The sequence below is a fragment of the Rhinatrema bivittatum genome, chromosome 13, assembly GCF_901001135.1.
Source record: "Rhinatrema bivittatum chromosome 13, aRhiBiv1.1, whole genome shotgun sequence".
Taxonomy (NCBI): Eukaryota; Metazoa; Chordata; class Amphibia; order Gymnophiona; family Rhinatrematidae; genus Rhinatrema; species Rhinatrema bivittatum.
The window spans coordinates 72,165,380-72,191,539 of record NC_042627.1 but is presented as its reverse complement, the minus strand read 5'-3'; the positions used below and the strand labels follow the sequence as shown (position 1 = coordinate 72,191,539).

At 43.6% G+C, this 26,160-nt stretch overlaps 1 protein-coding gene and 1 long non-coding RNA gene across 2 annotated transcripts in view; one reads left to right on the top strand and one right to left on the bottom strand.

Annotated features, from left to right (window-relative positions):
- Positions 1-26,160, bottom strand: part of SLCO3A1 (solute carrier organic anion transporter family member 3A1) — a 262,588-nt gene that overhangs the window by 16,146 nt on the left and 220,282 nt on the right. Inside the window, exons 5-9 of the mRNA XM_029575820.1 lie at positions 25,538-25,702; positions 21,178-21,376; positions 14,733-14,871; positions 4,166-4,341; positions 976-1,040 (exon numbers count right to left, since the gene is read on the bottom strand). Of these exons, the coding sequence (XP_029431680.1) occupies positions 976-1,040; positions 4,166-4,341; positions 14,733-14,871; positions 21,178-21,376; positions 25,538-25,702 (744 nt within the window). The remainder of the gene's footprint in view (positions 1-975; positions 1,041-4,165; positions 4,342-14,732; positions 14,872-21,177; positions 21,377-25,537; positions 25,703-26,160) is intronic.
- On the top strand, positions 1,039-9,063 carry LOC115075446. The gene is made up of 3 exons (XR_003852513.1): positions 1,039-1,243; positions 2,783-2,849; positions 8,969-9,063. It is a non-coding gene; the product is annotated as an uncharacterized LOC115075446 (long non-coding RNA).

Genomic DNA, 26,160 nt, shown 5'->3' with positions numbered 1-26,160 from the left:
CCTAAATAAGAAAATACAAGTAGCAAGGCTATAGCGCAGGGACGGCCAACTCTGCTCCTTGACAGCCACAATCAGGCCAGGTTTTCAGGATATCCACAATGAATGTGCATGAGCTAGGTCTGCATACAATGAAGTCAGCGCATGCAAATCTACCTCATGCATATTCATTATGGATATCCTGAGAACCTGGTCTATTTTGGCTCGAGGACCACAGTTGGCCACCCTCTGCTATACTGCCATGATAGGGTCAAAGTACTGCTGCGATGCAAAATCAAAGGTCAAGTTATCTCTTTTAATATCAACAGATCCCCGAGCTGGCATTACAAACATTTTTCCATGTTGTTTTTTTAAAACAATTTTTAGAAACCACTGAATATGGAGCTCAAGAATTGCGATGGATGGGGGTAGAGGATCTGTGAGTGAATGAAGCAGAAGAGATACAGTTCAGCGAGGGTGGAGAAAAAAAATCTGTGGGTTTTTCTTTCTGAACCGCGGTGAACGCAAATCCCTCCTGCCAGTCCGTTTTATGGCATCGCTCCCTTGAAACATGAGCTCAGATAATTCATGGGCGGCCTCCCTTCAGGGAGTGACAAGATTTGTTCTTAGTGCTGATCAACGAATGGCAGAAGCTATTTCAGTGCTTTATGCCTCTCAGTGACCAGACTCTCCTTTCACAAAGTGCATGCTTATGAATAAAGACCGCATCTAACCATTTCTTTTTTTTTTAAACTATGACTTCATAGGTGGTGTTTGATTTACTGTAAGGCAAGCGCCTGACAGCAGAAATCAAATGAAATTTTTTGGCCAAGTTTCCGCCCTCTGCAGGATTGCTCCTATTTAGGGTGCCTTGGATTGGCCACTCTCGGACCTCCGGCAGTAACGAAGAACGTGCGCCCTTCGGTTCAACCTGAAATTCTTATCTTTTTATGCCAAACTGGCTCGGAAGAATCCCATTACTTTTCTAATTGCACTTACCTATCAAACGTAGAAGCAGGAAGAGCACCCCCAATGCGTACGACTTGAGTTCGGGGCTGACTGCCCTGCACGGAAGAGGAAAAGAAGAACAGGATTCCCGTCACACAGGCTTTAATTAACAGACCCTTTCAACTCTACTTCGCTGTCCATCAGGACACTGCTGTCAGCTCTTCTTTGACACACTGCAGCCACTTGATAAGTTTCGGAATTTGCTGGCACTGATAATAAGAGCAGCTGATCTTTTCACTAGAAAACAAGATGTTCCCCTGTACGTAGGTATTTATAGAATTCTTTTCTGCTTTTCTGGGCAACACAAACTCATACTGGAAAACCGATGAAATCCTTAGTGCGATTTCAGGGTGGAAGAGTACTGTAGGGCCAACCATGACGCTTTGTCACGGGGCCACACTGCTCCACGTACAAGCCCAAAATGGTTTGCTATGTGGACAGGTAAGAGCTTTCCTGTGGTTGGACTTATTTCTGCTCTTTCAGGCTACATTGAATGAGCTTTCCCCTTCAGAGCTCGCCTGCGCTGGCCGCCGAGCTGCCCAGAACGTGACCTACTAAAATATATATATATATATATATATATATACACACACACACACACACACACACACACACACGAGCCTTTAAGCAACCAACTTTATTGCATGCTTTGGGCTGATGTAAAAAGCTGATGTAAAAAGCTTCCCAGGCCACCCCATAGACAGAATAGCATAATTTCCTTGAGTTTATTGGAACTGCAATTACATCATTTTGGAGTTTTTTTCCCCTTTTCCATCTTTACTAGTGCAGAAACTGGTATACTCTTTAGGCAAGGGGATAACCCATGCAGGGAAGCTATTATAATGATGAACACCTTGCTGGTCACTTTGGTCTTCATCTACCATCATTTAGTAAGTTACTGCGCATTACTGGACAGAGACCTTTTCATGGTGCCTCATGTCAGAGCTTTGCCTATCTCTGGCTGCTCAGGCAATTGTGCAATTGGTTGAGCACAAATGATCTACTCAAGATAGTACATGCCTGTGTCGCAACTAGACTTGACTATTCTAACACATTATCAATCAGCTTTCCTGAGAATATATCAGATGCTTATTCACTGTCTGCCACTTAGTCGGATAAGTAGATAGCCAGATAAGTGGTGGGTAGGATAAGGACGTTCCGGGGGGGGGGGGGGGGGGGGGGGGGGGGAGTTTCTTATCCGATTTACTTAGCCGAATAAGTAACAATATTCCGATTTATCCAGTTAAGTTAACCGAATATTAGCGGGTCTAAAGTTAGCCAGATAAGACTTATCCAGCTAACTAGTGATTGTTACGAGGATATTCTGCAGCATAGCCATGCTGCAGAATATCCCTAGTAAGTTAGCCGGATAAGTCTTATCTGGCTAACTTACTTAACCGGCTGTCTTAGAAGGTCTACTCCTCTACGATTATCTTTCCTGACTAATACTAGGTTTGAATAATGTTTAACATGTTCTACTAGCACCTGATTTTTAGTTAATGTTTTTCTATCTTTACTTGACCTGTATCATATTTTACTTTTGTTATTTTAAAACTGCTGTGTCATTTAATTTTTATTATTTCCATGTATTGATTATTGATTTACTTCATTGTGCTGTTTAATAATTTCTGTTTCTCTCTCTCTCATAACTTGTTGTGCTATAGAGCAAGAAAATGGATAGTTTTCCGTAAATAATAATCAAAGCAAAGCTACACATGTACTTTTGTTTTATTTTGGCTGACCCCGCTAGTGAAAACTACCCATGGATTTGCTGAAATGCTCCATTATGTATTTGCAGATGTGGCAGCAGAGACTAATGCAACCAAAGACAGACAGACAAAGATACAAACTGGAAACTATTGAAGGTAGTGTACACTGCACAGAACGGGATCTATACAACTTGCCTCTCTTCCGAATAGTCATCAAAAGTAGTTTGTTTGTATGACTTAGTATTAATAATGTTCACAGTTCCCGCTGGATGAAAGGATGAATGTGCATTTTTTACAGATACTTGTTACAGGATGCCGCATGGCACATGCAGCATGGTTTAAGAATAGCATCAGGATATAGTTAGGCGTTAAAGCACGACTCTGCGTTACCAATTTTTTCAGCTAATGATCTGGGCTGCCATTTGAAAAGATAAAGTAGCGATGCAAAATTAAGAATACAATGGACACATCATCAGTACTGAACTCAAGAGCTGCTACTGTGCACTTACCAGAATCGGTCAATGTCAGAGAACATGGCAGTAGAAGGAAACCACAGTTTCCAATTGCCTCCACATTGGCACTCTGTATGTGAACTAACCGTACAAACTTGTGCAAGGGCCTTGAGTTTCTGAAATGTTATTTTTTTTCAAAAAAGATAAGGGCAAATACGCGGCATAATCTCCTGTGGATCAACACAAAATCTGTTGTGGATTGTTCCACAGATCGGCTCACATGCATGGCTCCGCTTTGAATTCCTACTGTTGGACTTTGGAGGAGTTTGGCAGAATTACCGTACTCTGTTTGGCTTCTGGCAGGTCTGCAGGCGCGTGTAGGCCGTGTGACTTCAAACTACGTTCTATGCAGATTGCACGATAAGGCATACTCTATAAAAATTGCTTTAGCTCTAGCACTTCTCTTCACATTACTGCTTTCCCGACAGCTGGAGGAGATTCGGATGTCAGTTATTAGTTTAGCATTTAGGAGGCAAACTGACCACCTGTCTCCAATTTGGAGCAGTGAGCCTGTGTTGCAGGGAAGGTACTTATGCCGTTTTTCCTTTTTCTGATGAGGTTAACGTGTTTTTATATTTAGTACTACCATGGCTCTGTTGGCATACGCTGCATTGTTCCAAACAATTCACATGATTCAATTCCCTCTAAAGGGCATGCAATCTATTTCTGAGCAATGTCAGCCCTGAAAGTCATGTGCTGAGGGTGAGCAACGGAACAGAGACTTTGATGGCACAGAAGGGCTGCAAGGTCCATCTGGCCTGCCCACTAGATGGACCAGAAGAGGGGGGCTACACATAGGTCTTTAAGTCTCATGTCATAGGACTTTTGGGCACACCCGGCCCCAGGCCCCCCCCAGAACTGGAGCGCCCAGGCTCTATGCTCCGAGCCCATTGGATTTTATTTTCCCGAGAACAGCCTGCATTACGAGGCCAGCAGCTCACGCCCTCGCCGGCTCCTCACCTGATAAGTATGATGACCGAGGGCGTCTGCGCCATGGCTCCAATCATACTGCACACACACATCACGCACAGGAATGTAAGGAAAGCTTCTTGGCATCCAGGGCTCGGGCACTTCCCGGGCACCACTGTAGCGTTCTCCTTAGGGACAGAAGTCAGGCATCCGCAGTCAGTGAGATTCTGCAAGGAAGCAGAAAGCACGAGGGGTTATGAGAAAACAGGTTTTAATGATCCGTTCTTTAAAGCTATGCATCAAGGTGGAAGTGACACAACTTTTAAGTTAATGACTAATTACCCACAGCTCAATTAACTGCTTAGCTTTGCTTTTAAGTTTGCTTGCACGTGCAGGCAGCCTCATGCCCGGCGCGACACGGTGTTATTAAAACCAACTACAACCGCGCTGACTTAATGATGGGAGCAGAGCTCTGCAAAGCTCGTCACACATGTATTGTTAGTTCACCTGCAACCTGTTTGCTGACCCTAATTTCTACAGTACGTGTTCAAGTGGACTTCACAGCAACCACACTACTTGGTTTTAAGACTGTTCCCTAAAATTATTGGCCATGATGCATTTTATTGTCACTTTTGGGTCCTGTATTTTACTTTTGATAATGAAAGTAACACTGTACCACCCTGTAGAAGCAAGAAACCATCCAGCCACGCTGGTGCTACCGCTGTGCAGCACGCTACGTCGTCAGCAGCCATGCAGCTGTTTGCGCTGCAATAAAATCGCTCAAGGTGCTCTGAGCGGGGAGTTTGGAGTTCAGAAAAGCTTCCCTAAGAATTAGACTTTAAAAGGAAATCCAATGCCGCTCCCCGGGAGGCAGAAACACGAAGGACCAGATTTAAGAATTTGGCGAAGGTCCCGGGGGCACTGTTTGTGCATCTTCTGTTGGGCACAACTTGTTCAAGTTGTAACCCATTCTCAGATTTATAGCTATGGCAGAAGCATCTGCCATTTTGAAATTACACAAGCCATCAGATTACAACCAGATTTGTAGATTTTCTATTTTCTTTATTTTTTTGCACAATTTCCTAATGTGCAATCATTTTATGGCGGGATTTTATTTGTTTTTTTTTTTTTGCACAAGCCTTAAATTTAAAGCAACTGCAAAATCTACTACAAATGTAAGATATCTGCATTACACTGTAGGAAGTTTGCAGTTCGGGTTTCGCCCAATCATTACATTTGGCTGAAGGCCTTATATTTTTTACAATAGCTTTGCCACAGACACAGAAGGAAAGAAACATTTTTTTTTTTTTTTTAAATAGTACACTAATCATTTTAATGGTGCAGTATTTTTACTCGTCCAGTTTCTCCATTCCTGTACTTCTACAATCCAACTGCAATGTATTTAAAAAAAAAAAGTCAAACATTTATATATTCAGCGTTCTCAATCAATGTAGTTAGCATATTGCAGAGAATGCAGTTTTACAGTCCATTAAGCACAAGTTACTTACTCCCCCAACTGATCTACAGCTCGCTATGGAGCTACCTGGACAGCAGGACTCTCTGATAGCCTTTATTTCTGCAAGCAATGAAATGTCATTTCTTCCCTTCCCTTGTCCTATCACAGCTTTCGCTTTGTGGCTCAGGCATTTGTTAATAAGGGTCATCTGTCTGTCACAGCTATCCGGGAGATGCTGGTTCAACGTTTCTCACAAGAATGAGGCTGGCTCCCCACCCCAGTGATAGATAACTGTATCTCAGAAACCATATTTTGAGGAGCTGTTCTTCATGGCCTATGCAAGAAAGTTGAGCGTGCTTGTTCAGACCATTTAGCATAGGTTAAAAATAATATGTTATGAAAGCAGGCCTTGATGTGCACGCTAAAGCAGTCTGAAAATATATTAGCGTGGGCATAAGTTAAAATAAGTAAATGAAGGGGTATGACTGGCAGTCGAGGGTTTAGCTTGTGCATGAGAAGTGATGTGGTGTGCACTCCTCCACCCAATATTTAGCTAAAGCCAACATTTTAATACCTGCATTGGAAGAGATGTTGACATTTTCGTGTGCATGCTATTAACTTGCATTAGTGCAGCTGAAACAATGGTGGCGACATAAAATTCTACAATGTAGAAGGCACAAGGTGTTGAAACGTTCCACAAGGTCACGCTGAATGGGGCTATTCTGGTGATCGTTGTTGATGTGAATGTGGGCAGTCCGGTGAGAGCCCACTGCAGCCATCCCAAGCCTTGACCCAGATCTGTGGCCTGGGCGTTGAGGGCTTCTTCGAGCTCAATAATCCATTTTGCTTGACTCACCGAGCTTTCTTTGGAGAGCTTTGAGGCTTCTTTCTATCTGCAAGCAAGGCCGGGAACCACTCGGGGAGGAAGAGGACCCCGCTTCATGCTCCGTTCTCACGGAGGTCCCACACATAGCAGCCCCCTGGTTCTTTATACTGCCTGCCCGGGGCAGTCCCGGCCCCACAACCATAGAGCATGGTCACATGCAGGTGCCCTGGATTTATTTATGAATTCATTTACTTTATTTCATTTATATTCCGCCTTTCGGCCACATCACGGCAGATTTCGCTCGGGTAGCGGAGGCATTTCACTGTCCCCAGAGGGCTCACAGTCCGAGTTTGCAGCTGAGGTAGGTGGAGTCTGACGTGACTTGCCCAGGATGCTAAGGGAGCGTGTGGCGCAGCGCGTGAGTGCTCAAGGCTTTTCTCAGTGCTTTTTATTTACAGGGCTTCAGGTCTTTAACGTTTCACACAGCCTTTCATAACCACAAGTAATTAACTCTCTTACTTTCCGGGGGCTGCCTCCTGTCTCCACCCACGGTTACTATCTTCCCTTCAGGCTTCCCTTTTAGCCTACATTATATCCTGTTCTTAAGGTGGACCGGGATCAGATAGCTGGGACCAATCCTTCTGCTCCACAGGAGCAGTAAGTAATAAAACAAAAAAAACCCAAAAAACGTAAATCGATAGGAAGGGTTTAGGGGGTGGGGAGGAGATTGGGAGGGAGTTTGGGTAGGGACGTTCCAGTCCGTTCCTTAATTGGAGCAGATTGGGAGGGCACTGGGGGAGGACCGGGCGTATTAATAAAAAATTCAGACTCCCTGCACACGTGCGCGCGGCCATCGGATTTTCTAACACGCGCGCGCCGGGAACCGCGTGCGCCCTTCAAAATCTACCCCTGAATTTCTCCCTGGGTTGCCTCCTCTGTGCGCCCACTGTGCTTTCTCCTATTCCACTTTCAAGGGCTCTGCTGACACAGAAAACAAATGGGCAGAAACATGCACGCCTCTTCTGCAAATCTGTTCTCCTTTAACCTCTTCTCCTGGGGTCAGTAGCTCTCTTACTTCTCCCCCTTCAGCACCGACAAGCACGTTTTACGTGCTGGCATTATTTTGCTGTAATTTTGAAGTTAGAAGCTGGATCCAGGAGGGAAAAAGAATTGTGCATGCCCAGTTTAGCCTGCAATGCTATTTATGTTTCCCAATGCTACATCGCACTGTTATTTAGCTTTCAGGCTACCTTGGAATATCAAATGTTTATAAATAAATACATTTTTGGATCAGTGTAGTCTTTGGGTGCATTTGAATAAAATAAAGTGATCAAATTGATGCTGTGAAGATTATCTGGAATAGTGCTTGGCCTGCCAAGATAAACCTTATACATAAAAATCAATCATTGCAGCCTGCAGCCCCTGATCTTTCTACAGATATGCAATATGGAACAGTTTTCTTTTTCTAGGCTAAACATAATGCTCACATCAGATTTATGATGTGGAGTATCAGTGCAACTGAGGTACACAGTAAGAGTACAGAAATGAGAAATGAAATCCCTGAATGGTTACGGAACGAGAGGATCATAAATGATTCAGCTCATGTTGTTTCCAAGTCTGCTGGATTTCAGGCCCTGTGTTAACACAGACAACAAAAGAACACAACTGTTCAAAATATTCAATATACCTTCACACTGATACATACACAAATATATGTATATATCTCCAAGTAAATTAATTGTTGGTCCCAAAAAGCCCTCAATAATCAGACCAATGTTCTCAGTCAAAGCTCAGAAACCCTGCAATTGTCTGACCAGATTACACACATCCATGACCGCAATGATCATTAGAATCATGTCACGCGGACTGACCTCATAGAATTATTAGACACGTTAAAAACCATGTTCATTCTACACTGTGGTGTGTTAGATCACCCTCGTCTTTCAGCCCCAGTGATGCATGCTGGTAGCTTAGCCCTTTCAATAGTGGCCACACTAAAAAAAGTTAACACTGGTCCCAAGGCAAGATTGACATTTTTGGTTTTAGTGAGCACATGTTAAATGGTGGGAGGAGAGGATTATGCCAAGCAATTTTCTGTACCCATGCTAAAGCATCATTTGCATGTGTCTTCCCTTGTTTGCTCAGTCTGCCACATATCCATGCACATGTCATGTGTGACGGTGGTCTATGCCAATTATAGCGCCACGTTGAGACACTGATTGAATGTCTCTGCAAGAAAGTCCTCATGGGCAAAACTATACATATGATTACAACAAGAATGATTGGATATCGGTCAAGTTTGGGCCCATCATCAACTAAATGCACCTTTGGCTGCTCACTGTGAGGACATGAATTAATGATCTACAATTTTGTGTCATTTGCCGTCATTGACGTGGAGGTGATTTAAACCGAATTTGTTGCAACTTGAATAATGGAGGATATACAAACTGCTATCATTGACTCCAGGAGGGTTAATCGCTGAATTAGATTTAAGTGTTTTTCTAGGTTGAGCTGACTAGAGTGGATCTGCATTACGTCACTGTTGTTGTCATTAACTGTTGGATGATTTCAGGTGGTTCTTCATTCCTGCTACTTTCCCTTGGATTCTCCCTTGACTTACCATTGAGATTTTTAGTCCTGTGCTTACGGTACTTCTTGGCTTGCAGATAAGTACTTTCTTACATTTCTTATATTTTTTAATAATAGATTTCTAACTTCTACTAACATTATCTTGTAGACAACAGTCTGTTTGGTGGATTAAAGAGTTACTACCTAACCACTGAAGAAGCTTTTTACACTGGAACACTGGCCATGTTCGGCTTGTTTAACAATTTAAGACTGCTGCTAATATGCGGGGGAATTTTAAATCCCCAGTGGGCGCCAATACCAGCAGATACACACGTGGCCGGGCTGCGCTTGCCGAGCGCATTTTCAGAGTGGCCCGGCCAAGCGTGTATCTGCCAGTACCCCGCGCGCATGTTATAAAATCGGTGCGTCCATGCGTGCCTGCCGGGAACCGCACGCACATCGATGCCCGCGCGTCCTTTTAAAAATTTATCCCATTGTTTTTAGATGCTTTTTGAAAATGTCTCAATAAAAGTGATTCTGAAGGTGGATGATTTAATCGACCTAGCCTACCACAGCAGGATACACTGCCAGGCTTGCTGACACCTTCATACTGATTTTTGTGTTAATGGTCCTGCTGACCCAACATTTGTTTCATTAGATATTTTTTGGGTCCCCTTTATTTGATACACTTTGTATATTTGGGGGTTACCCTTGACTCTTTTTTGTTTCATGATAATTTTAGCACATACATTCTGTCTTCTGACCCTGGTTTAGCATGCAATCTAACTTGTCATTACTTAGCATGCTATTTTTCACATTTATTCATTTATAAAATGTATATCCCGCCCATAGCAGAAAATCTGTACCTGTACCAAACAGCTTTAGCATGCATGCTAAACTATTGCATGAGCCCCAAAATGTATCTATATAGCAGTACTAACCATATGTAAACCCAACGGATTTAATGGTTAAAATTTAATCTGTATAGAGGTTAGCAATTAAATTTCAGATTTCAAACCGTACCACTGAAATGCAGATTCAATACCCACATCACAGGAAAGAAAAAAAAATTACAATGGAAGAAAAAGAAAAAACAGTTTGTAGGTACGAAGATGAATGTGTGCTAGGAACCAGTGTTTCTAAAATTGTCACAAGTTTAGCTGCATGAAATGAACTGGAAAGTAGGGGTGTGCAGACGCAAAAGATGTGTTTCCGTTCATTCATTCGTTTCAGAAGCCCTGCTCATTCATTTGGTTTGTTTCAAACCAAAAACAAATTTCATTTGTTTGTTCGATTTGTTCCTTCATTTACCATTATTTATTTATTTAGAACTTTTCTATACCGATTTTCCAGTAACAGAATTACTGATCAATTCGGTTTACATTTTGAACAATAACAACAGTGACAAGTAAATGTCTTACAAGGAACAGGAAGAAAATACTTGGAAATAATATTAGATAATAATAATATTAGAGTCAATCAAGGAAGCAATGACGGCTATTTTGGGATTCTCTAAATCATTTCTAATGAAACTGGTGGGCAGACCTGATCAGAAGGCAATGCTAACGCACCACAAGTGGCATGAAAAGCTCTAGGACCCTGAATGGGGAAAAATGGCAGTGACAGGAGTTCTAATTCCAAAAATTGTGTGGCACTTAGGTATAGGTTGTTCGATACATATATGTACTGCTTTATTTGCTTACAGGCCCTTTAACCCCTCAGTCATCTAACGGTCCAACCGACTCCCTCACAGGTTTCTTGCTTCAGATATATTTTAAAAAGTTTTTACTGTGAGTTTTTGCCTCTATGGCCAACTTCATTTCAAATTCTCTCTTCGCCTGCCTTAGCAATGACTTACACTTAACTTGACAATGCTTATGCTTTTTCCTATTTTCTTCAGATGGATCCTTCTTAAAATGCCGGTAATCATTTTGCCTTCCTTCCACCTTTCTTAGGGGTAGATTTTAAAAAAGTGCGCCTTCGCGTACTTTTGTTGGCGCACCAGGCGCAAACAAAAGTACGCTGGATTTTAGTAGATACGCGCATAGCCGCGCGTATCCGCTAAAATCCAGGATCGGCGCGTGCAAGGCTGCCCATTTTGTGCAGCCGGCGCGCGCCAAGCCGCGCAGCCGGCCTCCATTCCCTCCAAGGCCGCTCCGGAGCGGCCTCGGAGGGAACTCGCTTTTGCCCTCCCCTCACCTTCCCCTCCCTTCCTCTATCTAACCCACCCCCCTGGCCCTATCTAAACCCCCCCCTACCTTTGTTGGGGGATTTACGCCTCCCGGAGGGAGAAGTAAATCCCTGCGCGCCAGCGGGCCGCTAGCGCGCCGAGACGCAACCTAGGGGCGGTTCCACAGGGCGCGGCCACGCCCCCGGACCGCCCCGGGCCCAAACCACGCCCCCGGGCCCACCCCCGAAATGCAGCGCCAATCGGCCCCGCCCCCGACACGCCCTGACACGCCCCCTCGAAAAACCCCGGGACTTACGCGAGTCCCGGGGCTCTGCGCGCGCCGGCAGGCCTATGGAAAATAGGCGCGCCGGCGCGCAAGGCCCTGCTTGCGTAAATCCGGGCGGATTTACGCGAGCAGGGCTCTTAAAATCCGCCCCTCAATGCGTGGAATACATCTGGACTGTGCTTCTAAGACTGTATTTTTTAAACAGTGACCCTGCCTGTTGTACACGTTTAACCCTTGCAGCTGCAGCTTTCAGTATTTTTCTGTTTTCCTCATTTTACCAAAGTTTCCCTTTTGAACATGTAATGTTATTGCTGCAGATTTACTTATTGTCCCCCTTCCAGTCATTAGTTCAAATTTGATCACGTTGTGATCACTGTTGCCAAGTGGCCCCCACCACCGTTACCTCTCTCACCCAATCCTGCGCTGTAACTTCTGCTGCCCCTACCTTGTTAATGCCAACGTTGGGTTGCTCTCCCATCTTTTCCGAGAGGCGGCAATGACACGTGCTCTCCAAATTTCAGCTGCTTCTGCCTTGAGCTGCCAGTTCTTTCCACTAAAAAAAGATTCCCATGGTGCTTTGGCCACAGACCTAGGGCAACTTTCACTGCCAGATGCAGCAGATGTGCAAAGCAACCTCACTCAGAAGCAGCTGGATTCCCCCGAATGGATTTTCCCATTCTGCGGGGGGTTTTTTCCCCCAGGAGATCCATGTTTGACTGCGAGATTTGAACGGGGTTCAGTTTCAGAGAAAAAGACACAGAACACTGTGCTTACAGGGGGGGCAGTTTTTGGACTGTGTGCAAGCAGACAGAGACCGTCCGAGCTGCTTACCCTTGGTCTTTGCGCCAAGTTTCAAAGTGAAAGCAGGCACCTCCTCTTGCTTTGAATACCAGCTGCTGGTACAGAGTACGCACGGCGTGACAGAGCTTTTGCTGAAAGACTACGCATGTCTACCTGCACACGTTTCCTCCCCTACGCTAAACGTGCTCCGGAAATGTCCCATCTCCCTGAGGCTAAAAGTGTGTGAAAATAACACAAAATCTCTTAGCCACATTTGGGAGCAGGGTAGTGGGGAATTTTCAGGTAACAGATGGATGCAGTTTAAACTTTTTTTGACCCATGGAAATCACTTTCAAAAAGGACTCCCTTCAAGTACCTGAGATATGAATGAAATGGCAGACGATAGTGAAATTTTAACACACTCGATCCGGCGCCAAGAAAATCCATTGGAGGGTATTGCCAGGGAGCAGAGCATCCTTAATCATGTTAAAGGCTCCCTTCCTGCAAGCTCGCTGCTTAGACTATAACCCAGGCCTACTTTGTTAATTAATGCACAGATGCAAGAACAGGATGAAAGGCAGCAGGAGGAAGAAAAGGCAAGGTAGGCTGTAAGGATTACCCATTCGTTACTTTTTTTTTAATTACCAGCTTCACAAGCAAAAGCAGAAGCTAGTGGCGGCCGGGCGAGCTGGTTTTGCTGACACTCTCTAATTCTGAGAAAGCTCCAAGTATGAACGTTATCCATAATGATGCCGGCTAATACCTCCTTCTCCTCTCAAGAGTCACCTTAATTGTTTTTCTCACCAATTATCCCACGTAAGACGAAGGCACTTGCTTCTCGGTAATATTTAACATCACACCCGGATTCTCACCGTCAAATTAATTATTCTCAAAAACTAAAGGCAAAAATCAGCGATCTGCATAGCGTATGAATGGAGATGGACAGTCACTAAGATGTCCTCAGCTTCCTATGTCTAGAATTTATTCTACGTTAGTGTTTCTTTTCAGTTTTATCCCTTCCATTCTGCATTTGTTTGCTGTTTTGGGATGTGATTCATTCTTGGCATTGTTTTTTTTCAGAGGCTGTCCATTAGGTTTTAACAGGGTCATTTTGTAACATTGCAGGTGACTTGTACCAGCAGCTACTCGCTTAATTTATAGCAATTTTCAAAGTAACCGTCTGCATGGGCTTGCATTGAAAATTATGCAAAATTATGTACAGAAACTCGCCCTTACAAACTTCCACCTGCTCTTTGCATCGTATAGACCTTGTAAATTCGTATGAACATGCACGGAGGGCGGGCCAACAAACTTCACCCACTTCAACTCCTGGAAAGTCTCCTTTTGGTGTGGAGACGAGTTTGCCCAAAATTGGTGTTGCACAGATTTTTTTTACAAGCATGCACAAGTCTGGGACAACTTTATAATCATTTGTAACTGGGGCATCTCCCTCTGTTTTAATTCCTACTCCAGACAGATAGTTCAGTTCGGCCCCGTGTCTAGGGACGAGGTTTCCTACCTAATGAGGAATCTAAAGTCTACAGCTTGCCCCTCTGATGAGTGCCCATCTTGGATCTTGCATAGTTTGAAACATGTGCTTGCAGATATCTTAGTTAAAGTTATTGATGCATCTTTTACCGAGGGAGTAGTTGCCGAAGCCCTTAAGCATGCGTCAGTGCGCCTTATCATTCCAACAACCTCACGGCGAGTTACACAATAGTTAAAATCACCAAAAAAACATAACATGGTATACAATTGTTTAAATACAAAGTGATGCAACATATGATCAAAACAGTACGGGTCTTGCAAACTGATTTACTAGTTTCTCTCCGTTCTCACTCCTAAAAAAATCTTAGTAGACAAAAGTCTGAGCCAGGCAGATCACATATGTTTAATCTTTCTCAAGAGAAGGTTAATTTACAAAAACGTCTGTGAAAGATAACTGTGCATCCATCGATCACATCACAGAATACTGTAGTGCAAATGGCAGTTCATATCTTTGCAATTTGAATATCTCTCCTCTGTTTAATATATTTCCTGTTATCCCTTTTTGCTCAATTGTTAAAAATCCTGCATTTTGAGCTTTTGTAAACCATTGTGATGGCTTTACCGAATGACGGCATATAAAACTCATTAAACAAACAAACAAATAAATACATAAATAAAATGGCGCTCACAAACAGTGCCTGATCATATTGGAGACTTTGTCATCTTTTCCCCCTCGGCTTACTCTTACATCCTGTTACCATGGTCCAATAAACTATTGCCCCAGGAAAAACCTCCTGCACTGCGGGCAGGATTTATGATGGTGACCGTGACTCTCACTTTTCCGGCCCAAAAAGTGAAGATGTTTGCATGCTTATCCTCGCTGCTTCTGACCCACAGCAGTTCATGTTAATTGAATGTACTCAAAGATTGATGACAGGCATTTGGGGGCAAAGACCTTCCAACCACATAACAGATCTAGCAGGCACAATAGATGCTGACAGCAGTACAGTAATCGCTATTTACTATTAACAGCTTTGACGTTACCTTGCTAGTGCAGCCCGCAAAGCAGGCAGACAGGTACGTGATTCCATCTGCCCCGCAAACGGGCGTGAAGGAGTCGGTCTGGCATTCACAGTTATTATTGCACGGGGAATAAGGGTCCAGAGACGAGCTTGGGACTGAGCTGTGAAAGAGGAAGAAACAGATGCTAGGGTTAGGTGAAGCCTCTTCCCTGAAAACTGGAGCTTCAGGTCGTTGGAAGTCCATCTCCCCTTGCCTCACCCATATCAATATATTAGAAAACATTATACGTGTTCCCTTCTCTGCTCCTATTTCTCAGTTCTGCGACCATCACACTAACCTCCTCACAGAATCGCATCTCTAATACCCCTTTAAGCATTCCAGATGGTGACACTAAAGTTCTGCAGGTTTGCAGAGGAAGGGATAGGAGTGAGTGAGTGAGTGAGAGTGTTAGTGTGTGTGAGAGTGAGAGTATGAGTGTGTGTGTGTAGGAGGAGTTGTAAGGCTTTTTATTCTCTCCCAGCCTCTCCTTTCTGTATTCTGCACGCGTAAATCCTTCTGGTAGTGAAAGCTGGGTGCAGCCCCTCCAGGCACCGACGCTACTTCCAAGCGGGCAGTAGGGTAGGCTGACACATGCTCCCCTTTCTCTCACAGCGCTCCCTGTTTGTAAATCTCAAACAGGCAGGAGCCAGGTCTAGGCCCTGAACCCAGGTCTCCGGCAAAGCAAGAAACAGCACTGTCAAAGGCCACGCGGCCAGCCCTACAACACTGCAATATGAGTTATTTATTTAAAAAAAACTTTTCTATACCGTCGTTTAGTGATATACCATCACAACGGTTTACAGATAGGCACATAAATAAGTCTGGTTAGGATTATAAATTAGCTAGTAGGTGCCAATAAATTTTCGGTTACATGATTCAAATATATGCTATGTGGACTGTGGATTGGAAATTCCATTTATATGACTAATAGGATAGCCATATATGAAATATACTGTACTCTCTTAAATTAATCTTTAGGCATGAGAAAAATAATAAATGTCAGAATGCAAGGTAAAAATGACAAATATGTCATGGAGGTCAAGAGATATTTTAAAATGAAGCCGACCTGACGAATTCTCCGCACTCCTAACCCCACCAACCGGGCAAATAATGCATTTTGTGGGTTTGACAGTTTGGGTCATGCGGATGGTGAAGTGAGCCCTATCTGTTCCTGGCTGGTACAGGGAGCGGGCTGCCTATCCTCCCTCCATAAACCTGCCCCCCCCTGTTTCTCAATTAGTGCTGGCATACATAAGGTTTCACAAACAAAACCACACCCCTCGCAGGATTCACCAAACTCCCAGCTTTATTTTCCAGGGTTTTCCAGCCAGCAGCTATGTGCAGTCTGCCCTGAATTCCCAGTTCATGGGAGACGCAGTCAGAGTAAACTTGCACTACTACATCAAAACTGTCTGGCACCCCCAAGGCTTGGAACACCACACGTGAACAGAATTTGGATCCTTCAATCCACAGACTCCCCCTTTCTATTCTCCCTTTGGGGGACCTGGAGCTGCAATCCCCAATTACCTCCTGAGGCCACTCGCATCCGACCCTGAGCGACTCACAGCCTCTCGACCTCGGGCACCTCCCACATCCTGAGCCTCTCACTCTGACAATGTGCAGGTTTCCTCGGATCCCTCCACACTCTGGTCCTCCTCGTGGGGCCCCCCCCCCTTCACCTCCTTCCCCAGGCTTTTCTCCTCAGGGGGAAGAATTGCCTGGTCTCCACTTCTTAGCCTCGGGCCTTCTCCCTTTGAGGGGAAAAAGCCCCTGCAGGACTCCCCCTCCATACTGGAGCCCCACCAGCTCCCGGGCTGGATACATCCTGGAGGTCCCTCTCTCTCAAAACTCCAACCTAGAAAGGGCAGCTCCCATCAAGTTCCTAGGACATGTCCCCACCAATCATGTCCTCTCATTACTCTTAAGGGGATAACCCCATCCAACCCCCTTAGCCTACGTTGCCTTAAAATATCCCAGAAACCCACATCCCATCGATCCCGTATCAAACCAAATGCCATGCAGAGAACTCTTAGCAGGACTGCAAGTTCAAACATTTTCCATAACACTTAAAACAATTACAAATCTCAGGGTCTCTCCCACTCAAAATATCTTGTAGTAGCAAACAAGAATGGGCCCAATCAGAGGGCAGCACGCATTTTGAACAGGCTACACAAGTGAATGATACGGTTTTAGAATAACTTTAAAACATGCGCAATGCACACTTATATTCGCGGGGGGGGGTCCATGTGCACTCATGTTCATGTATTTTACATCATTATAAAATACACTTCAATCTACCCAACAACATGCTCTGCGCAGAATGTATTTCCAACACAGCCGGATAAGCAGCGTTTTATCATTTATCCAGCCATATTACTTAGCCGGATAAATAGCGTTTTATCATTTATCCAGCTATATTACTTAGCCGGATAAATAGCGTTTTATCATTTATCCAGCTATATTACTTAGCCGGATAAGCAGCGTTTTATCATTTATCCAGCCATATTACTTAGCCGGATAAATAGCGTTTTATCATTTATCCAGCTATATTACTTAGCCGGATAAATAGCGTTTTATCATTTATCCAGCCATATTACTTAGCCGGATAAATAGCGTTTTATCATTTATCCAGCTATATTACTTAGCCGGATAAGTAGCAGTTTATCATTTATCCAGCTATATTACTTAGCCGGATAAGCAGCGTTCTATCATTTATCCGGCTATATTACTTAGCCGGATAAGCAGCGTTCTATCATTTATCCGGCTATATTACTTAGCCGGATAAGCAGCGTTCTATCATTTATCCGGCTATATTACTTAGCCGGATAAGCAGCGTTTTATCATTTATCCAGCTATATTACTTAGCCGGATAAACAGCGTTCTATCATTTATCCAGCTATATTACTTGGCCGGATAAGCAGCGGTTTATCATTTATCCGGCTATATTACTTAGCTGGATAAGCAGCATTCTATCATTTATCCAGCTATATTACTTAGCCGGATAAGCAGCGTTTTATCATTTATCCAGCTATATTACTTAGCCGGATAAGCAGCGTTCTATCATTTATCCGGATAAGCAGCGTTTTATCATTTATCCGGCTATATTACTTAGCCGGATAAGTAGCGTTTTATCATTTATCCGGCTATATTACTTAGCCGGTTAAGTAGCGTTTTATCATTTATCCGGCTATATTACTTAGCCGGATAAGTAACGTTCTATCATTTATCCGGCTATATTACTTAGCCGGATAAGTAACGTTCTACCATTTATCCGGCTATATTACTTAGCCGGATAAGCAGCGTTTTATCATTTATCCGGCTATATTACTTAGCCGGATAAGCAGCGTTTTATCATTTATCCGGCTATATTACTTAGCCGGATAAGCAGCGTTTTATCATTTATCCGGCTATATTACTTAGCCGGATAAGCAGCGTTTTATCATTTATCCGGCTATATTACTTAGCCGGATAAGCAACGTTCTATCATTTATCCGGCTATATTACTTAGCCGGATAAGCAGCGTTTTATCATTTATCCGGCTATATTACTTAGCCGGATAAGCAGCGTTCTATCATTTATCCGGATAAGCAGCGTTTTATCATTTATCCAGCTATATTACTTAGCCGGATATGTAGCAGTTTATCATTTATCCAGCATATTACTTAGCCAGATAAGTAGCAGTTTTGAGACTAAGTGGCAGCAAACTCAAGACATGGTTGTTCGTCCGTGCTTTCCCCTGTTCCTAGAACAACATCACTGTTACAGAATCTAACTCATCAGTTCTTCGTCATTCCAAGACTAGCACTAAGTTCACATAAATCATGACATAATATAGAGAGGTTAGCTACCCTAGCCTCCCCAGACACTATTAGTATTTAGCATTTATCTGTTACCCCCTCTTCCTTTCCTATTCCCAGTTGGATGACCTTGTTTTATTTAACTTTACTACTGCTATTGCTGTCTCATTTATTGTTATGGCTTTGTTATTGTTAAGATCTTCGTTTGATGTAAACCGAGTTGTTTTGATTTGTATCAAGAAAGTCGGTATAAAAAAAAGCTTTAAATACATAAATAAATAAGTAAATGTAGCTGGAGAAAACAAAACGTATCCAGATAAGAGGCGCAAATTTCCTATATGCACGTATTTGTGCTCTTAACTTTAATCATTTACATGTGGAGATTTAACTCGCGTCTTTTCCTTGGCACCTGTTGGCGATTACGCGCATATAGCATCAAATTTTATAACATGCACACGTGAAGGAAATTCCCGCTTTTACCAATTAGTCCACCAGCTTGCCCAGTCTGCCTGTAGGACATCAAGATCCTCCTGGTGCTCCAGCCTGAACACCCCCTGGTTTACCCAGACAGAATATGGCTATAAAGAATTTTATTCTCACTCGCACCAGATGACGAGCAGGTGTAAATTTACACAGGTAACGCAGGTAAGCGCATCGCCTTGGCAGGTTAGAGAATAGCAACTTATGCTGGTCCCGCCCCTTTTTTATACAGAAACCTGGGATTTCATAATGAGGCATTGTTGGAAAATATTATTCTTATTACTTCCCTGCATTGAAGATTCTACTTAGGGACAAAGCCGCAAATGCCTGATTTTTCCAAGGTCCGCTGTCAAAAAGGTTTTTGCCGCAAGCAAAGAAGGATTATTAGCAAGAGCATAAGAATAATTGTGGGTTTTTTTTATAGGTGTGAGATCACCATGTCAACAACAAGAGATGAACTGAACTGAATGTGAGGTCACACAAGCCATCTCATCATCCTTCTAATCTTCAAGATAGGAATGATTTACTTTGATGATGATTCGTAAATCTGCGGGGTCCAAGAGTGATGTGCAGAAGGGATGAGCACATTGTCAGGAAGATTAATAATATAACTGCTCTCATGCAAAGCCATCATCCTAGATCATTACATTTAGCCTGATTACACCATACAATCAATTATCAAAAGTCTGTTCTCAATATAGGTCAACTGATTTCTGGCTTTCAGCACCACTGAAATCTGTTTTACGTTCTCTCTTAAGAACATAAGCAGGGTTAGACCAAGATCCAGCCCAGCATCCTGTTTCCAACAGTGGCCAATCCAGGTTACAAGTACCTGGCAAGTACCCAAACACTAAGTAGATCTCATCCTACTGATGCTTATAGTGAAAAATCATGCTCAGCATATGCATGTGTATTTTACATGCGAAAAAAATATAGCATAAACATGAAAAACTCCGGATTTATATGTGGGGATGGTTATATTTTATTCAGATCATGAAGTGTGCGTCAGCAGCCAGACTGCATGCCAATGGTGGTGACAAGAGCAGCAAGAGAAACTGGGACACGAATAGGAGATGTTTACTCAATTAATTAAGACATAAAACAAAATGAATGAGCACATTTTCCCCCATCAGGCCTTCTAGAATTTCCCGATGAGCGAATAGTCAGCGTAACAAGGCCGGATAAGTATTCGTCTTTATCTGGGTAAAGATCCTGAATTACTTTTTTTTCCAACCAGACTTAAGGGGGGCTAACATTAGCCAGGTGGCACTAACATTCAGCCCTTCCCTTCCAACAGCTCCAGCACCTCCTCTTTTTCTGTGGCTAAACTTTTGTGCAGGTGTCGAATCAGCCGGATAAAATTTTGGCAGGGATTGGAGGGTGGTATTTTGAAACTTTGCACTTTTGTCTGGGGGAAACTCCAAAAGTTACCTGAATATAGATCTGTAAGTGTTATTTTTTCACTTTTCATAATAATGCTTCTGTTCATCTATCAACTGTCTCTTCCTTGGTTTGCCTGGGTAAATCTGCCTTCCAAATTTCTTTTAAAAAAATGTTGAAATTGGGGATGACAGTCAACTTCACAAGCTAAATGAGTTTACATGTAACGCTCCCCAACAGTAAGGGGGCTCTATTTTCAGCAGCTTAACCTGAGTGGGATATTCAGTGCATGGATGCTTCACTGAATATACCCGGCTATATAAAAGTAGCCAGACAAGTCTACCACCCGACCAGTTAGCTGGATAAGTTATCCGGCTAACTCTGAATATCGGCTAACTCAACTCCTCCCCATTACACCCCCCATCCCACTCCTTAATATACCCCAGAGAAGTTTTCTGGCTAACAACTCCTCCCTATTATACCCCCCCATCCTGTCCACCACTTAGCTGGCTAGTGGTGGCTGCTGATCCCGGGCAGACACTCAGCCGCTGTCATTTAGCCTGATAAGTAGAAAGGTCATCCAGCTAAGTGGCGCTGAATATCTACCTCCTCCTTCCCTGTCATCTCTCTAAGCGCTAGGCCATGCCCACCCCCACCCCCCTCCCAGAAGTACTTTGTTCAGTGCAGTGTACATTTTCAATGCCATATAAAAATACAACAATACCAGTAACACAAAATGGGCCGCTCCAGAATATTGCTAGTGGACTCACTTGTTTCCATAGGGAACAGTAACCCCAGCCACAGGCCCTGTGTCACAGCCCAAGAAGAGAAAGGAGACGTAGCAAGCAGTAGACACCAGATTCACCAGCATAGCCATCCGAATGGCTCCCAGGGCAGACAGGCTCAGCTTCTTCACAAGAAGGCCCCCCAGGAATATCCCCAGGCATGCACATGGTATGGCCGTCATCCCTGGGGATGGAAATTAAAGGTTTCAATTAGACATTTTCACACAAAACTGAAAACAAATCTTAATTTATATTTGAACTCTTCTGGTATCACAGCAGAGCAGACTATTGACGTCTGTGTTCGTTTTCGTGTACAAAAGCAACGCTTTTCATTTTGTGGCAGATGTAGAGATCAGTGGTGCGTTGCACCTTTACAATGAAAATGCTATTTTACGGTCATAAGTGGGCTAAGCAAACAGAAATATATAGAATGGCAAAAAAAGAGTTCATCTCTGAGAAGAGTAATGAAATTTCAAAAATACTGACTTTTTTCCCCCCCCAGTGGAAAGCTAAGATATTGATTGATGCACTGGCACAGCATGGAACATCTGGCAAACGAGCCAGGGATACCAGGCTGCAGAGCAAGACAAAAAAGCACTAACTCGTAAATATATTGGCCTATTATATTTATACGGTAGCAACAGCTGCATAATTTATCATCCAGATTAAGCTGTGAATGTAGAGCAAAGTTGGTATAGGAAACAGCTGCTCTATCACCATTTAAATAATCTAATCTCATCTGAAAATTAAGCACAAAATAAATGTCACTGGAGGCACCTTCCAAGGGTCCAGTGGCCAAGCAAGGGCTCCACCACTGCCACCCACTCAGTAGAGCTGCGCTGCTGGGTCAGACCAGTGGTGCTATTTCCAGCCGTGGCCAGACTGGGTCAGATGTATGTACAAGGTCGATGCCAACAGGGAAGACCACTTTTGTTGCAATCCCTGGCTAATAACTGTTAAGGGATTTGCCCTCCAGAAACTTGTCGAAACCCTTTTTAAAACCATGCTACAGTGTTTACCTTGACCCCAACTTCCAGCAACACATTCCATAGCTTAATTATGCGTTGACTGAAATAAAAAAAAAAAAAAAGATTTTCTGAAATTTGATCTAAATCTGCTTCCGGTTAGTTTTCTGGAGCGTCTCCTAGTCCTAGCACTGTTTGAGAGGGTAATTGTTTCACCCTACCCGCGATCGTATAAATCTCTCTCTTTTTCCCTCTCAGCTGAAGAGCCCTAACCTTCAGGAGCCAGTTCCATCCCCCTTTATCGTTTCTGCTGCCCCTCTCTGTTAATTTCCATATTTCGAATTAAGTTTTAAATATTTTTGACCTAATTTTATGTCTATCTTGCGTAAACCGTAGCGATGGAACCACACTGTGCAACGGTATACACAAATTGTATAAATAAATCCATCAATCTTTTCTAGTTCCACCGTACGCTTTATGAGATGGAGACCTGCACACAATGCTCCAGGTATGGTTGCACCACAGATGTTTATTCAGGGGCATGATGATCCTCTCAGTTTTATTCGCCATTCCTTTCCGAGCAATCCTTAACATGTTTGCTTGCTTTATCGACGGCCCTGACGATTTCCATCTATTGTGCACAATGAACCCAAGGTCCTTTATCTTGGGGCAAGTGAAGTTTCATGATTGATGGGCAAAGTTGAGTGGTTCTGGGAGAAGGCAGAGTCTTTGGAGACTGAGGAATGCACCAGCGGGGGGGGGGGGCGGGAGAGATGAGCAAGAGAGGGGGCTGCGCAGGGTGAATGGAGAGGGGGCGGGAGAGGAGAGGGCTGCAGGGCGTGAGCGGGAGGAGGAAACGGAGAGGGCAGCAGGAGCTGAGAAAGGGAGGACAATGAGAGAGGGAGCAATGGTGGAGGAGAGATAGAGGAGTAAGAGAGTGGGAGGGCTGCAGGGGGGGGGGATGAGAGCACAGTACATGGCAAGTGCATTTCTGCCCTGGCAAGTAAGCCCTGCAGCAATTTTCAAAGATCGCCAAAGGCTGCATTCCACTCTCTTCCCCCCCTGTCTACAGTGCCCAGCAGCCTCTCTCTCTGTCCCCCTACACAGCCTCTCTCCTCTTCTCCCCTTCACTGCCTAAGCACATTAGCATCACCCCAATCTCTTTACCCCATTTTGCAGTGCCCAGCATCCTCTCTCTCTCCACCCCTTACCTGCCTAGAGCCCTCTCTCCACAACTCCCCCCACCCACCCAGCTTCCTCTCTGATCCGATCCCCTCATCTCTCCACAGCATCCATTCCCTTTCTCTTTTCCGCTGCCATACCTTAAAGGTAGGTAGGAGGCACAAGGAGCTTCCCAGAGGTTTTGCTACTCCCCAAAAAACGCTGGCACCCTAGGTGACTGCCTTGTTCGCCTGACGGAAGAACGGTCTTGGCCTGCTGCAAAATCTATAGATTTGCTCCCGACTATTCACCAGATCCTAATACCTTGCAACAACTCTTTTCCAGCAGCATTTCCGTTTTCCTAATTATTTTACTTCTGGCTCAGTCGGCACCACAGCTGGGATCTTGTGTTGTGAGCCTACGATCACTACTACCCGGATATGCATCCTCTATTTTAATCGCTCTGCCCTCTCACTGCTCCCAGGGTGGCCATTGCATCATGGGTCCATCTTTTATTGTCTTTATTTTTTGTGAACATCAGGGGTAATCAGCACTTTCAATTTTGGATGCTAAAACAATTCCAGGTACCTCTCTCTGTAAATATTTTATTTCCTGGTTCCAGAAGTCAAAATAGCAAGGTTCCAAATTTTAGCAAAACTGACATCTTTTTGCAAGTTATTTTCTTCCACCCCCTTAACTTGGGAGGTTTCTGAAAGTTAAAAATGCCACATTCAGATGAATAATTTTGGTACCTAAGAGAAGATAATTGTCAGTGACAAATGGAGAAATCTTTGATATTTTCGGTAGTTCTTGGACCCCCCCCCCCCCAAGTAAAACCAGGACTGGATCAACCTGTCCTGAAAATCTGGAGCCAGCTGGCAACCCTATTTCCACCTTAATAATGGTTTATGGACTTTTCCTCCAGGAACTTGTTCAAACCTTTTTTTTAAATGCAGCTACACTAATAGGTTTCACCACATCCTCTGGCAACAAATTCCAGAACTTAATTATGCGTTGAGTATAAAAAAATATTGTATCTTATTAGTATTATAAATACATTACCTAGTAACTTCATTGCGTGTCTCCTGGTCTTTGTACTTTTTGAAAGAGTAAACAACCAATTAATGTTTACTCATTCTATTCCACTCATTTTATAGGCCTCCATCATATCTCCCCTCAGCCGTCTCTTCTCCAAGCTGAAGAGTCCTAACCTCTTTAGCCTTTCCTCTTAGGGGACTCGTTCCATCCCCTTTATCATTTTGGTCGCCCTTCTCTGTACCTTTTCTAACTCTGCTCTATCTTTCTTGAGATGTGGTGACCAGAACTGCACACAATACTCAAGATGAGGTCTCACCATGGAGCGATGCAGAGGCATTAGGATATTCTCTCTGTTTCATTCTCCATCCCTTTCCTAATAATCCCGAGCATCCTATTTGCTTTCTTGGCTGCTACTGCTGAAGATTTCAATGCATTATCAACAATGCCGCCTAGATCCTTTTCCTGAATGGTGACTCCTAATGTGGAGCTCTGCATTGTGTAGCTATAGTTTGGGTTACTCTTCCCTAAGTGCATCACTTTGCACTTGTCCACATTAAATTTCATTTGCCATTTGCATGCTCAGTCTTTCAGTTTTACAAGCCTCCCTAATTTCTTTTAGTGTTTCATTGTCTATTTGTTCGTTTTGGACAGGTGGACGGTAAAACTCCCTCACTGCTATTTTATTCTCCTTTTCTCCTGGAATTTCTATCCATAAAGATTCAACATTGCATTTTGTTTCCTGCAGAACTTTTATCCTGTTTGACTCAAGGCCCTCACTAATATATAATGCTGCCTTTCCACCAATGTGATCCATCCTATCATTTTGATATAGTATATCACACTGTCCCATTGGTTATCCTCCTTCCACCAGGACTCTGAGATACCAATTATATCTACCACTTCATCCAGTGCTATGCACGCTAACCCTCCCATCTTATTTTTTTAGACTTTTAGCATTCATAAACAGTCACTTCAAAATATCTTTTTTGTTTCTATTGATAATCTGCTTATCAGGTCCTTATCGATTTGCTTAAGACAAGCAGGGAACTACAAGTCCCAGCATGCAATGGGGGGTAAAACCAGGGCTAGATCAGCCAATCTTGAAAAAATAAAAAAATGAAGCCAGTTCGCGACCCTCATTTTGCATTTTTCAGGCACTTCAAGCATGATGGCTTTCTTACCTAGCAGTTGATTGGCGGATGAGGTTGTGAGGTTGAACTGCTGCTCAAGGTACTTTCCCAAGAAAGCTGCGAATCCAGCAACCACCGCGATCTCCATACAGGCAGCAAGGACTATGCAGGTGAATACAGGGTTGGAAAGCAAGTGCTTTGTAACTCTGGGAATCACTGAGAGAGAGAGAGAGAGAGACAGAAACAAGGACAGGATTTTCTTCTTAGTAATCTCAGGGAAAACGTTACGTGGAACTCTTCCTAAAATAGCATCACATTTACTTTTTGTCCCACCAATTTTTTTCAGTCAATTCTAAATAGGAAAACTCTCATAATTTTCTTTTTTTCCCCAGAAAAAAATATAAGCACAACCAGTTCTGTCGATCCCTGAATGTATCACGAGTATCATGCCAGCTTTATTCTGCTTCAGAAGTGGCTGCGGTTGTACGGTTCAGTGTCACACTGAGTGAAGCTCTTCTGAAAGCTCGGACCAGGAGGAGGATACGTGCAACAGACACAATTATTACAGTCATTCACTAAAGAGAGAGAGCGCGGGGGGGGGGGAACTTGCCAGTGATTTATGCAGGTAAAAAAGCATTTTTACCCATGCTAATCGGCCGTCTGAAAACCGCCTT